General features: G+C 37.1%; 2 protein-coding genes across 2 annotated transcripts; one reads left to right on the forward strand and one right to left on the reverse strand.

Moving 5' to 3' along the window:
• LOC109850923 lies at positions 1-12,051 on the forward strand. Its single transcript, XM_020421007.1, has 2 exons — positions 1-722; positions 11,213-12,051. Exons 1-2 carry the CDS (start codon positions 286-288, stop codon positions 11,214-11,216), a joined length of 441 nt encoding a protein of 146 aa, XP_020276596.1. The 5' UTR covers positions 1-285; the 3' UTR covers positions 11,217-12,051.
• LOC109849690 lies at positions 12,682-15,202 on the reverse strand. Its single transcript, XM_020419550.1, has 3 exons — positions 15,056-15,202; positions 13,361-14,970; positions 12,682-13,114 (listed from the first exon to the last, which is right to left on the reverse strand). Exons 1-3 carry the CDS (start codon positions 15,102-15,104, stop codon positions 12,998-13,000), a joined length of 1,776 nt encoding a protein of 591 aa, XP_020275139.1. The 5' UTR covers positions 15,105-15,202; the 3' UTR covers positions 12,682-12,997.

Below are 16,105 nucleotides of genomic sequence, written 5' to 3' on the forward strand. Positions count from 1 at the left end.
GATAATACCATAATGTAATCATCGGAGGTAAAGAAAAAATCAAAAGTTTTGCGGGTTTTCCGAAATTTCCAAAGTTAGCCATGGTATTGTGACAGTTTTATTTTTTGGGTGTCGAGTGCCTCGCACCAAAACTTATTGGGGGCCTAGCGAAACTTAGTCCTTAATATTCTCTTATTATTGTTGGGTTTGGGTTAAACGTTTTTGTGTATGATCCTCGATTAAAAAGCTCCCTTGAAGCTGTGGTACTCAAAATTTAGCAAGAAGTAGAATATTAACTCCCCCAAAATGATGACATTTCAGAGCCAGAGAAATCATGAGCTTGGGTGTCCGTCTGTGATGAGAGAGGATCCTCGGAGGGGGGAAACAGGCACTGATGAGAATATTAATGCTCTCATATCCAAATGTAGAGGCAACAGGAATCGGACTAAAGTTGCTTCATTTGATTGCAAGCACGGAGTTGATGTAATTGCTGAAATGGTTAACCACCTTTTACCAAACCAACATGAAGAACAACTGCTCGCAAAGTGCTTGACGAAATGCGGCTGCGAACAGGGAATTCCTATCGAGCAACAAAAGGTCGTTAAAATGTTGATCAGGAGCAGTTTCAGTTCCAAATGGCTTGCATCTGAGATAGAAGAGGGTTCGAAATTGTATTTCAATTGTGAATTCCTCAATGTCGTAGTTGAGGGTGGTTTCTTCGTGTTCATCCAATATATCCTGTGGTACGTTGCTCCTAACTTCATACTCTGTTATTTATCTCTCATGCGGATGCATCTCATATTTTATTTGAGAGGAATAAATATAATTGTTAAAGTAAGAGAGAGAGAGTCTTGGGTAAATTTCCCTTAAATTGAATATTGAGTGTGCACATATATTTATACAAGTAGAGGAGGGTGAGGTTTGTTCTCACAGCCAATGTGAGACAAAAAACACACTACTAACACTATTATCAACAGCCCCCCTCAAATTCATGTTGGATCAAACAAAGTCAGTTTGCGTACAAGAAACTGGAACCGATGAACAAGTAAGGCCTTTGTGAAAAAATCTGTAAGCTCGTTGGCGGATAACATATGAGGAAGTAGAATTGTCTTATCCTTGATAACTTGTTGATGGACAAAATGAGCGTCAATCTCAGTTTGGTCCTCTCATGAGATACTGGATTATTAGCAATCTGGATGACACTCTTATTATCATAGTATAGAGGAGTAGAAGTCGAAACAAAAATACCGAAATCAATGAGAAGACGATGAAGATGAATAATTTCTTTAGCTATTGTGGACATTACACGATACTCTGTCTCGGTGCTGGAAAGAGCAACAATATCTTGTTTCTTACTCAGCTAGGAAATTAGAGAATCACCAAGAAATATACAATAACCTGTGGTAGACTTTCTAAAAGCGGGATCATAGCCCAATCAACATCAGAATATGCACAAATATCTAACTTGGATGTAGCAGAAAACAAAAGAGAGTGAGTGCTAGTACATCGGAGATACTGAAGAATCCGTAATAAGGCAACATAGTTTACAGAACATGAGGTGCTAACAAATTGACTAACAATACCAACAACATGAGAGATATCTGATCGAGAGATGCACAGATAGACCAACTGGTCAACAAAATGTCGATATCGGGCAGGATCAGATAGAGGCTCACCATTAGTAGAGCGAAGTTTGATATTCTGTTGGAGTGGAGTATCGACAGTTGCATCGTCAGTTAACTCAGCTCGATCTAGAATATCCGATAGATACTTCTGTTGATACAGTAGTAAACCCGCGGGCCTTGAGAAATTTCTAGACCAAGAAAATACCGAAGAGATCCAAGATCCTTCATGTGAAACTGTTGTTGTAACTGAGATTTTACGTACTGTATACCGGCCACATCATCACCTGTATGATCATATCATCTACATAGATGAGTAATAAAACTCTGTCATACGATGTAGTACGAACAAACAGAGAAGCATCTTGATGACTTTCCATAAAGCCCGCCTTGAGCACGATATCGTGAAAACACTCAAATCAAGTGTGATGTGCCTGCTTGAGACTATAAACAACACGGCGAAGGAGACATATATATCCCGGAGGAATATTGGACCCTGGAGACGGTTGCATAGATACTGTCTCAGATAAAGAGCCATGGAGAAAAGTATTTTTGATATTCATCTAGTATAAGGGCCAACGATGAGCAGCATCAACCGCAAAAAGAGTATGAACAGTGGGCATCTGAGCAACAGGAGCAAATGTCTCCTCATAATCTATACCTTGTTCCTGAGTAAAATCTCGAACCATTAAACAAGTTTTCTGACGTTTAATGGTGCCATCAGGACGATATTTGACCTTATAAACCCATTTACTACCAACTAAAGAGATGCCAGGGGGATAGGGAACAACATCCCAGGTATGTGTTTGCTGAAAGGCCTAAAATTCCTTAGCCATAGCCTGTCGTCACTCTGAAAATTGAACAACCTCTTGAAAGGACTTTGGTTCAACTGTGTATGAATGACAACAAGAAAATTATGAAAGATAGATAAATAGAAAGTAACCGAAGCATACCGTGCAGGCATGACATGTGGGCATTTGCCTCGATGAAGAACAAGAGGAACCTCAGGCAGGGGAGATGCTGACGCAGGTGCATAAAGGTCAAAATAGTATTTTCTGTAGGGATCAGATGGTGGAAGAGAAGGCTCAGGTGAGGGAGAGTCAACAGAAGGAGATGTAGAGATTTTAGGGAGATCTCGAAAGGAGAACTAAGGTAAAGAAGTGGGTGATGCAGCTGACAAAGAAATACGATCAGTAGTGTGAAGGAAATTAAAATCATCGGAAGCAGAATAAAATAGAGAATCCTTTTCGAACTGAACGCATTGAGATATATAAACTCGACGAGATGTGGGATCATAACAACGATAACCTTGATGTTTCGAACTAATTCCTAAATAGACACAGAGAACAGCTCTGAGAGACAACTTATCACGTTCGTGAGATGACAGAAGAACGAAACAACGACAACCAAAAACACGGACCAGATCATAGCGGGGAGGATGAGTATAAACACGACTATGAGGAGTAACATTGAAAAGTGAGCTAGATAGAGTGATATTAATGGCATGAGTAGCAGTGAGAATGGTCTTTGCCCAGAAATGACAAGGAACAGAGTAAGAAATGAGCATGGATCGAGCGGTATCGAGAATATGACGATGTTTGTGTTTAGCAATACTATTTTGCTCATGAGTGTAGGGACATGACTGTTGAAAGATAGTCTCATAAGAGGATATGATAGAGCGTATGGTAGAGGATAAGTACTCTTTGATACAGTTAGAACGAAAAACTTTAATACGAGTTTTCCATTGAGTGAAGATCATCGCAATGAAGGCTTGATAAGCAGCAAATACTCAGAGAGATTTTAAGTAGGTAGACCCATGTATAACGAGAGAAATCATCGATAAAACTAACATAATATAAGTAGCCAAATGAAGAAGGCAGAGGAGCTAGCCTCTAGATATCAGAATGGACCAAATCAAATAAGGAAGTAGAAACAGATGTACTGGTTGGAAACGATAGAGAAGTGAACTTAGCTAATTTACAACTAGTACATGACTCAATATGAGAACGAGAAGATACGGGACCAAGTACTCCAGACTGGATAAGACTTTTCAGTCTTTTATGAGACACATGACCAAGTCGTCTATGTCACAAATCTACGGAAAGCAATGTAGATGATTTTGGACTTACATAAGCAACAAGAGAACGTGGACGTATGGACTCTGGAAGGTGAATATATTTTAGAAAATACAGTTTGTGTCTCTTCCGACCGGCCCTAATAATCTTACTTGATACGGGTGTATCTTTTCTTAGGAACTTAGCGATCCTCATGGGAGCTTGAGGATAGATGATTCTCATGATAACTTGAGAATAGAGGTGTAAAACAACACAGTGGAACACAGGTTGAAGCGTGAAATGAGACGGCGAATCGAAGCATCCAGTTTCTCGTGAGTCGACTCATAACAGTCATGAGTCGACTCATGCCTGTCATAAGTCGACTCATGAAACTCAGCCGTTTTGTCAAAAGTCTATGACCATTCGACTCATCACTGTATGAGTCGACCCATGTGTCATGAGTCGACTCATATATGCACATGAGTTGACTCATCGACGGTTTCCTGGTTTGTTTGGGTTTCTGTTTGCATGAATTCCTGTGGGATTTGGGCTTGGTTATTTATCACTTTACCATCCACGTTGTTACACCTATATAAGGGATTATTTAAGGGTTTCTAAACAGAGGAGATTGTTAGAGATGTAGATCTAAGGAGATTAGGTCTAAGAGAGATCAGTTTTGATCCAGAGAAAATCAGATGTAATCAAAGAGAGATTCTAATCAAGAGAGATTAGGGTTTAGAGAGAATTGAGAATTTGTTCTCGATTCTAGTGAGATTGTGAGAGAGGAATTATAACTTTTTCATATCATAATCTAGAGAGGGTATTTTCCTTCGCCACATACTGAATTATTCTTGTGTTTCTGTCATCCTCTTCTCAACCCACTTTTGATAATTCCGCGATCAAAAGTGCTCGCACGGCGACTCGTATCATTACCCATCTGTGGATCCTGCACAATACATGTATCATAAGAAAATAAGACAAGTAGGCCATCTATATATAAGTAGCTAACAAAAATTAAATTCAAACACAACTGAGGAGTCAAATAGACCGGGCTAAGAGTTAGACGACTATATGGGTCAGTTTATGGGGTGATAGAGCCATACTGAGTGATAGATAAAGGTTATCTAGCAGCCGTGTAGATAGGAGAAAGAGAAGACAGAAGATAAGAGGGAGGCATTACAAGTCATATGAAAGAAACAACCAGAGTTAAAAATTCAGAGATCATTCATACCAGAGACCGAAGGGTTTGCTGAAGAACCAGCAAGACGCATACCAGAGAGTTATGCAGTAGATGTAGAGGTTCTATGCTGAAGAACATCAATTTGATGGCAAATACCAGAGAGTTGTGCAACAGATGGAGATATGATATGCTGAAGAGCCGTAATTTGACGGCTAATATTTGCAATAGCTTGAAGAGCCTCAATTTGACGGCGAATATCAGGGAGTTTTGCAGTAGATGGAGAGGTGGTATGCTGAAGGGCCGTAATTTGACGGCTAATATCTGTAATAGCTTGAATGGTAGGGTCTGAAGTGGTAGATGGTATAACATTGACCGGTAATCCTGATGCACTAGAGGATCGAGACTGAGGGGATCACTGAGTTCCTGAGGAACGTAACTCAGGATGAAGCTGCAAACATGTCTCAAAGCGGTGTCTTTTCTTCTTGCAATAGGTGCAAAGGAGCTTAGACCGAGCCTGAAAAGTAGGTACCAGTGAAGAAGCCATAATAGTAGCAATTCAAAGTTCAAGATAATAATCCTTGAACGAAACCCAAATATTTAAAGGAGAACCCAAATGTTAATGTAGTAACCCAAAGGTTAAAATGACTATCAAATCTAAGAAAGAAGCAACCGGCGACCAAGGTGGCCCGAAGATTGGTCGGATTTGATGCTCACGCTGGAAACCTACAACTGATTAATGCCGATGTTGAGACGTCGAGATGGGATTGAAACAACGATGCCGTAACTGACTGTGAAACGACAATGCCGTTTATTTGAGGTCGAGAGATGGCTTGAAACGGCGATGTCGTTAATTTGAGACCGAGAGACGGTCTTGAAACGGAGATGCCGTATATTTGAGACCAAGAGATGGTCTTGAAATGGTGATGCCATAAATTTGAGATCGAGAAATGATCTTGAATACGAGAACGCGAAACGCGTTAAAAGGCCGCAAAGCGGCAATGTCAAAAATCTGGCAAAAGAACGCAAAAAAAGCGTTTAAACGGCTGCAATGCAGCAAGACCAAGATTTGACAAAAAAACACTGAAGCGTTAAAATTTTTTTTATTGGAAGAGAAATAATAACCCTAGCTCTGATACCATGTTAAAGTAAGAGAGAGAGTCTTGGGTAAATTTTTTTTAAATTGAATATTGAGTGTGTACATATATTTATATAAGTAGAGGATGGTGAGGTGTGTTCTCGCAACCAATGTGGGACTAAAGCCCACTACTAACACTATTATCAACACTATTATCAACAATAATATAGGTTTGACTAGCAAAATCTAGAGCATATTGCTTAAGGGTTCATGGATAGGATACTTGAGGTGCATAAACTTAAATGTCTGAAGTTGTTTTGTCAAATTCGAATCTATATCCAAATCCAAGAAGATATCATAATAGTTTTGGTACGGATAATCTAACTCCGTTTACATCTCTAATAAAATCCCTAATTTGTGAAAAAGGTTTCCATCAAGTAGGAAACAACTTATAAGAAGAAACTAACTCATATATGATTTTTTCGGAGGAAGATACTATACCACTGAGCCAGGTCGAAAGTCCTACTAAGTTCTATGTTTACAGGACAATCAGCGAGCTTTGGACTAGTAACATGAATATATTTTGAACTATGAACTTATCGTTCGATTGCTTATAAATATTTAAGAATGTCCTACAATGTGAGATTTTAAAGACGAACGATGCTTAAATAAAAGCTAAAACTTGATATTCCAAAAAAGCGAGGGAGGAAAACTGCATAGGGTAAAAAAAAGTTGACGTTAACATGTCTGAGTAGTCCTTGAAATGATTAAAGATTGTCTTCGTTAGATATAAATCAAGATATAGTATTTGCAAATGAGCATCTTATATGATCATGTTGAGTCAGTAACAACCATTTTATAGAAGGATACAAGGTGCATGATTAACCACGTATTGGGGCGTCAGAAGGGTAATGGATCATGAAGAATTACTTCCGCATCTTCATGAGCCAGGCCCATGTAAGCTTTACTTGTCAGTGATTAATCAAACTAGATAGGTTCTTTATCTGAAATATTAAGTTTGACTCTCAAAGGGATAGTGTCCATTATCATATATTTATCCAATAGATCGACTATTGTTATTTCACATTCTCCTTTTCCTTTGCATGCATACTCATGAGCAAACCCCCAAGCAGGCTGTACTTGTCAACATTTAATGAAACCAGGTCGATTAACTGTCTGAAATAATAAGCTATAGTCCAAAGGTATAGTATCATTACCAGGTATTCATATGGTAGATCAATTATTGTTATGTCATAATCTCCTTTACCTTTGCATACTTCTCTGTTCGAGGATGTAGTACTGACTATGCTGCTGGTTCATATGAGGACAAATCTAACCCTTTCCCTTATTCTACATATACGCATCTAGCATTTTATGAAGCGAGCATCTTTCTACATAGCACACTTAGAGGAAATAAGTTGAGATACAGTGAAAAGATAGACGATTTAATACTATTGGATTGGCGAGAAGTCCGGCCTTCAGTTTATGTTTCCTTTTTTTTCAGTGTAATTGTCTTCCAAATATGTTGACCGCTATATTATGTTCAAGAACCCTTAATTTTAATTTTCCCAAAATTTTAACAAATTGGTTTACTAGAATGTGAGGACCTCTATTTTAACCGAACCAACCTGTAACCGATGGCTTTGTCCGACTCCATGAGTTGTTGGCATGGCTCAACTTTTAGCTGGCACCTCCAGTTTTAGTTTTTTTCACTCTTGTCTCAAGTACACTGAATGGAGATTTAATAATCTATCTGCAAATGAAATCTGAGAGCATCGGAATCGTCCATTTTTTGGATAAATAGATGTGAAACGCTCTCTCTTTCTCTCTCTTTTTTGTGAAAGTATCTGTTCGAGAACGCTGAAAGGTGCGTCTTCTCCTTTTTCTCTCTGTTTTCTTCTCTATTACAATTTTCCATTATTTTCCACATTTGACTTGTATGATTTAGGGCACAGGTTTTAGGGTAGGGAGTTGGGGTAAACGACTGCACAGGTGGGTTCAGAGTGTTCTAGATGGTAAGATCCGCTTACAGATGTAGTGTGTTTCTAAATAACAAGGGATTTTACTCTTTGTCACATTTACGTTGTTTGGTGCAATGTCCCTTTCTTTATTATCTCGTCTTTCATATCAATTAATTTATCAATTTTTATGTGTAAGTCACTTAATTGCCTTTTTTCCCCTTTTTTTGTATCACTTGATTGAATGGGGCGTTCTAATAACTTTAAACTAATCTTTTTCCCCCTGTAATCTATATGGATCTAGAACAAGGGTTGATTTTCACTTAGAAGAAAGAGTATTCATCATTGTATAAAAATATTCTTAGGTTACATTGGCAATTTCGTCATGATTTATGTTATTTGGTGTTTCTTTATTATGTTGGCAATCTTATTCTTAACTAATCAATAAGATCAATTTTTTAATGTAGGATAATTTATCCTTTAGCTTTGATCATGCATAATCATAACTTCCTTTATCCATATTCGAGTTCTACTATAAGGGCCTACCGTTTCTTCAGTGAACTCAACATCAAGTTCCTATGGTCAGCAAGTTAAAATATTAGTCCTCAATTTCCTTATATACTTTAATTTTTCTATTGCTAATATTCTTTGTTTGCTGTTCATATGGCAAGCCATGCATTTTTTGACTCTTTTCCTTCTATTTGAAGTTTGGATTGGAAATTTATCCAACTGCCAGCTGATTATACATAGGCAATAGTTGCCTTTTGTAGAAAAGTTTGTAAACTAACTTTGTAGGTTGTATTAATGATGCATGACCAGTTATGTTTCTCAAATACTTGTTTTCTAGGTATTACCATATATGATATATTTCCAATGGAGAAGATTTGATATTATATGCCTTTTTGACAAACGTATAAAAAGTAGGGAATTCTCTAAAATATATTAGTATCTTTTAATAACTATTGAATTGATCAGTGAAGTTACCACAAATATTACCAAAGAGCCTATGTCTGTGTATGCAGCGTGCATGTTGTTGGGATGGGGGGAGGGTAACATTAGTTATTTAGACTTTGAAAATGAAGCAAGGTCACTGGATTAAGTAGCATATGTAGTGAGAAGGTAATCTATCTATTGGAGAGGCCCTTTACATGGGGAGGAAAGAGCCCAAGGTTTAGAAGAAACCATTCTATATATTAGATATTTGTTGGAAAATTCTACTTAACTGTTTATGCAGAATGACTTTTTTAACTTCTATATGAAATTGGGAGAATTGGACATAAACAAATCACTCCAAAATTCACATTAAACTTCTAATTTTATTGTATGGTTTTGTTTTAATTTAGAGACCTTAATTTGTCACGAAATATCTAACTTTAGTAGGACATTATTAGGATTGAAGAATCTTAGTTTGTTAGAAATTATTTGTTTAGTTAGGATCATGAATATTAGTTCTATCTTATAGGTGAATAAATACATATCATTGTGTACTTTTTCTTGGAATAGCGTATTACTCATACATGGGAGTTCTATGAAGATTTTATATGTGAAGTGATTAATCTAAACATGAAGCAAGACCCAATTCTTCTTTTTCTTCTCCCCCACTGCTGTTACCATCATCAAACCAGCTCTTTTTATTCCCTGTTGCTGTCACCGTTTCCGTTTGTTATTAGCTATCCTGTCAAAACTACACGAGGTAACACAACTCCATGCCCTATAAATATTTTACTTCATATTTTGTTGTGAAGAGAGGGAGTACTAATGGCTGTTATAAACTCATAGTTTGGTAATAAAATAATGAGCATAACTAGTACTATCATTACTTTAATACTTTATGATTCTAATTCATCTGATCTGTAGTTTGCTTTGGGACAGCCAATAGAACGTAATTTTTTAGGGTTCCTGTGACATTCTTTTTTGAGCAGCTACTATAGATTCTTTAGAAACTTTTTTTTTCCTTTTTCTCTATCATATCCTTATGCATACGAAGTTGTTTGGAGAGAATTATCAACAAAAGATGCCCACTGTTCTCTTTATTTTGAGTGAACAAGGTGAACATTCATACCTGTCGTACTAAAATTTGGAAACTAGCAAAACATGACATAAGATCGTAGAATTATATCTTGAATGGATGTGTAAATTAAACTTTAGTCGGAAGTAATTTATAGATCTAGAATATAGAATCTAGAGACTAAAAATAAGGCTGCCCTTATATAAATGAAGCGGGCTCACATATTTTTCCTCCGAAATGAGATGTGAAAAGATGAGTGTTACAACAGCATCGAGGTGTTTTAACAAATTCCATCCTAGATAAATTGCAAGATGATTGTGGGAAAAGATTGCATTATCGGGCTCAGATTTTTGCAGCCAGATGTCACTGCTGTCTAAGTTAGATATGTGAATGTAGCTATAGTTTTTCTTAGCAATGCTTATAATGAAGTTGTTTCTCATGTTTAGGTGTGAAGATCTATCGGTGTTTGCCTGCATTAATGCATATATAGTTTTGTATATACAGTGTGTCTTGAAGAAGGCATATGATATGGAACTACAGATACTATTTTCAGTTTTTTTTTGCCGGTAAGAGTAGGTAAGTAAAATTTCTTAACTTTTGGCATCCTATTGTAGGTTTAGATCTTTAGTCAGCAAGTGAGATTCAGTTTGATCACGGTCAAATGAAGGCTACGTTTTCCTTAAGTGTGACTAGAGCGATAGCTTGGACATGGAAGATGATACATAATGACGTTTTGAGTTCAATGTGAAAGTGAAAGAATTGGAGATAACCAATAAAAGCCTCATCTTGTTAAGAGAAAACCTAGTTTGATTAAGATTATAGAAATACTGGTTTTATTGAAATTGAAGAAATACTAGATTAATTAGGGTTAAAATTCCTCTATTTTAGAAATTTTTGTACTTCAAATTAATAGAAATTTTCTTGTAGCGTAATGTGTAGAAGGCATCTTATTCATTTTGATTTTTTTGTTAGTTTAGATTTCAAGGAAATTTCTTTTAGCCTTATCTAAAACGGAAATTAACTGATCTAGAAATTAGGTTTAGAATTCAAGTTTAGTGACTGTTCAGAATTGTATGATTTAGTTTAGTTGATTAACTGGAGTTGAATATTCTAGTGCAAATTTTGCATTTCAAATGTTCAATTCCGATGTGAAGAAGAACTATAATTCTTTTCGTTTCTTGTTGTCTATTCCTTACTAGAAGCTCTCCCAATAGTGCAACGGTATCATCGCGCTTGTACCATAGTAGAAGCATTTCATTCTGATATTTTTTAATGGGTTTATTTAGTTTATCTATTCAGAGAATTATCAAAGAAATATTTTCCTTTTCTCTTGCAGGTAGAATGAACACAGAAGCTTTTGTGCAATGGATCGAAACTCTACAGCACCAGCTGAGTTTCCGGGAGAGTATTCTTATGATATATTGCCAAACTCAAGGGGTAAGGGAATGCTTTAGTAACCAATGTGACAGTATCATCCAAGAACTCGAGGTCCTTAAGCAGAGTGCTCTAAGTGCTCCAACAAGAAGAGATCACCAAGTACCAGCAAACCTCAGTGAAAGCCATTACCGGCTATCAACTGATATACGCGAGTTAATAGCCTTTTCAGCACAAGAGAGTTTGATTGAAGGAGGATATGTAGACCCGCAAGTAGTTACCAAAGCTGATGTGGAACTTGGAAACTGTTGCATGAAGTGTGGAGGTCAGTTTGTTGAGGGTGAATCTTCGGGGACTTTAGTCTGCACTCATACATTTCACCTGCATTGCATCACAAGGTGGCTTGAAGTACAGGCGAAGTGCCCCTTTTGTGCGCTTTCTGTCTGATGAGGTTTTGGACTGAGATCTGAGGTTGTGTTTAAGTTAAAGAACAGCTCTTTTGTTGTAAGTTCATAAATCTCTAGCATAGGACTCAACTAAGGTAGACCTGATAAGAAACTAGAACATGTATGGTTGTGAGACATATCACTGTTCTAAAATGTTTTTATTTGGTTCTAATGGCAAAACCAGGTTCTAAAATTTTCTGCAGAAAGTAAGCATTATTGATCTATTGATGGTAACTAATCAAATTTTTTGAATCATGTTGGCAACATAAATTGCGTAAGTTCACCACTGAGGAATGAAGGATGCTTGGTTCACATCCCTGGCAGCCATCCATACTTCATGCTGTACAAAATTCGATGACTCTGTACTGGTGTTTAGATTTTGGTTTCACGATGGGATATATGAATGCAAATTTAGAGAAGGGCTTGTTCTGAACATGCACATATACTGGGTATTCGAACACTGATTCTGTGCAGGTTTCAGAGAATGGCTAGACTCTGGATATATGAATACTGATCCAGAAAATGGTTTTCTGTGAATACTCACATATACGAAGTAATTGAACACTGGTTTATAGGTGCATATAGTTGCTTATAAAAATGATTAAAACCTGATTTCTTTCTCTCATCATTTGCTATGCTGTAAATTATAGGATCAGCACGGGGTAATTTAAAGGCGAACTGATGGCTGGTTTTCTTTCTTTTATCTTTTGATTGTATGTGATGGTTTAGTGACTCATCATGGATGACAGATTCCAATTTGATGCAAAGCGGAAGTTCCTCATGGATTCTTGGCTCTTATTTTGATGCTATCATCTTCCTAGTGGACTAATTTCATGGATCTCTTATCTCTGCTTTTGAGCCTATATGTCTCTTTCACTTCTTTCTTTGATCAGTAAGGTGGACTAATTTAGCTATGTAAGCCATTTCTTCAATTGTAATGAGATGGACATTCTTTATCTGCAATATCTTAGAAGTGTAATAAAAATTGTCACGAGATTTGTTGGTTTCATAAGATTGAAACAAATTTGACCCAGAATAGGGAACAAGAAGAGTAAAAACCAATTACACTTCAGGCATCATCTCAACAAGTGAAAGTACAATGTTCAGCTTGGGATACTGCCATACACGATACAAAAGAAAGAGAGAAGAGAGGATTGATAAGACGAAACAACAGGAAGCTGTTTCTGAACAATTCATGAAGCAACTGCATCTTTTGATCAAGGAAGTAGTCACCCCACAATTGTGTAGAAGAAATCACTTGATTTTTGTCAGCTTGAGCATCCTCTGAAAAGTTATCATGATTAAGGAGTAGGAGAAGTCACTCGGTTTTGTAAACGGCTTGAACGCCTCAGAGGAGTAGCAATCACCTTCTTCGGAGTAACTATCACTTTCTTCGCCTCACTTTTGTCGATGATATCCTATTTCATGTATACGAGAGGAAAAAATATTACAAGGACCATCTACTTGAATGTACACAGACAGATTTATGAGATTTTTGCTGTAGGTATGCATCTAATTATTTGCATGCAAGTATAGACGCACCTAATGAACTCATAGAACCATGCAATTAAAATGTTGATTCAACAAAATCTATCAATGAACTGAAATTAAAGATGTATGCCCTTTAAGCAGTTTGCAATACTACAGAGAACAAGTTAACTGACCTCTTTCTTCTCTATCGTTGGGTGTTGAGTGTAAGGCTGAACCTTAATTGATGAAGTTGATGACTTGATTCTCATCTCAGAAACCTGAGCATTGTTAGATACACTTCTCCTTTTAGATTTCGAAATTTCATACTCCTCAAATCTCATGCTCTTCAAATTTTGACCTGAAGCAGCTTTAGAAGCAAGAGCATCAACAATTGAGAACTCTCCGAGCAATTCCACTGTTGGTGGTCTAGTTTCGTAGAACCCCGTAAGCTCATCAGCTGAGTATTTCGGTGAAACAAATTCAACATTTGAATCTCTTTTCTCATCTTTCAATTCTTCGATCATTGAAAATGATGGAAGAGGTGAGACAAGTAATGATTCCTCATGTTCATCTACTGTCTTGTCGTTATGTTGAGACACAGGTGAAGGTGAAGAGGTCCTGGTTGATTTCTGATGAGATTTCGTAAAGTACTTGAAGAGAACAATTACTAAACCAATTACTGCAGCCAACAAACTCAGAAAAAGGAGCAGAAGCTGAAAATCTTTAGAGGCAAAATCAAAATCTTGCTTCCATTTTAGGAAACCCTCACTAATAGACTGGAGTTCAGGTTCTTCCTCTTTGAAATCAGTCTCTATCGATTCCATGCTTTCCTCTTCTTTAGCTCCCTCCTTGGAATCAACCCCTACCAATTCTTCTGAAAGAAATTGGTCATCTGGATCTTCAACAGATTCACTGGTAATTGGACTAGCACTCAAATTTTCAATTGTTTCTTCTTCAAAAATCTCCTCTTCTCCAATTTCTTTCCTTTGGTTAATCTTTTTCTGCTCAAGAGATTCATAGGAATTTACTGGCTCTTCTCTTTCTTCTAAAAACTCAGTCTCACTAATAAATTCCTTCTCCTCTAAATCCAACACTCCATTAACCTTTACTGAATCACCAAGATTGCCCATTACAGAATCATCCAAAACAGGCAAATAATCACTAGAACCTTCAATTCCACACATCTCCTCTCCAACATCCAAGCACACATTGCAAAACCCCAGGTGGGTTTTCAACAAATCTCGATACATCGAATTCCCAAAACTCGGAATGTTTTCTTGAAAAGGACTAGAAGTAGAAGAATTCATTGGAGACAGGTAACGGGGAGAAAACAAGAAAAGGCCAAATAGGGTGAGGAATTTCCATACCATTCCAAAGCACCAAGGCCTCCTCTCTTCTACCTCTTCCTCGTCGGCTTCTTCATCTTCTTCCATACACCGAGAACTCGGTTTCGGAGAAGTAGAAGAAACCGAAACCAAATCCTCTTCTATAGACTTTTCTTCGTTCTGTGAAGCTTCTGAACCATTCAACGATCCTTCTTCATCCCTCATTCGACACAGTATCTCTCTACGACGATCCGGGTTGTATCGGAGAAATGCGGGTCTCGGGGATGTATAGTTTTTAACAGGATCATAAGGAGCAGGTTTCTCTTTTGGGGTTTTTTCAAATTGGGTATTTGGGTTTCTCTCACCCAGAACCTTCTTCTTTGAGAATCCAGAGATTGATTTGATTGGAGTTTGGGGATGTCCTTTGTTCTCGTCGGTCTCGTTGAATTTTTCGCCAAATCCCATTATTCTTTGAGAACCTGTAACAAAGAAAGTAGTACTCAGGGGGTAAAAAAAAAGGAAAAGTGAATTTATAAATTTGAGGAGAGCCCATGAGATTATTACCAAGATGCGATTTTGAAGTGGAGATTGGAGTTTTCTTTGGGTGATCCATGAGAAATCTTGAGTTCTTACTCTTGATTTCTTGATGAAGTGAAGAGAAGAGCTCTATGGGAGAGGTGACCGTTGGAAGAGATAAGTGTTTTATATTACGATTCAAAAATTTGAATCCCTTTTTCGACCGTTGTGGATTTGGAATGGAATAGGGCGAGTATCTGCAGGGATTCGATTAAATTAATTGTGTTAAGATCTGCAGGATTTAAAGTGAGGCAACTGGGCTTTGGCAAATGTCAATGGGCTGGCAAATCCAGCCTTTCAAAATTTACAAATTACGTAGTCTTACTAACAATGAAAGAGAATTTTACATTTCTGTTCAGCATTGTGTTATACAAAATTTGAAATTTTAGATAACTTGGCTTAAATTAAGGGGTCTGTTTCTCAAAATTGGAACATATTTAAACCTAAGCCAATTTTCAGAAGAATTCAATAGGGGGAAAACCGGGACAAAGCTAGTCAAAACTTTCCTTTGGCCAAAAGAAGAGGACTGTTATCACAAATCAAGATAGAACGAGTTTAACTCAGCTAGATTAGCCCCTGAATAAAAATATAGCCAGTTTATAACTTCATAATTTTCCTTTCTCATAGCGTCCGAAGTTCTCACATGTTGAGCTTTATAACTTCATAATTTTCGAGATTTTCAACTCTATAGAAATATGACTTCTTATGTCTTCAGGCTAAATCTTGGATGGTGTCAAAGTGGATGAATCTATTGAATATAAACGTATGGATAATAGATCAGATTAGAGATTACATTTCTAGGATTAGATCTGAAACTCTGTCCAGCCTTTTGATTATAAAGCCAAGCTAAATACAGAAAGCACTGAGCACCACTCAAACATTAGGCCCAAAAATTTTTTATTGTTGATGGTTCCACACACAAAGAACCCCGCAGATTTCATATTTGCAGAATATGTCTGCCGTTTTAGGAACTCTCTTTAGGTATTTAACACGAAAACGATGCAATAAGTTTGGATACCATTGTGTTTTACTTGTTTT

Source organism: Asparagus officinalis, chromosome 7 (genome assembly GCF_001876935.1).
Source record: "Asparagus officinalis chromosome 7, Aspof.V1, whole genome shotgun sequence".
NCBI lineage: Eukaryota > Viridiplantae > Streptophyta > Magnoliopsida > Asparagales > Asparagaceae > Asparagus > Asparagus officinalis.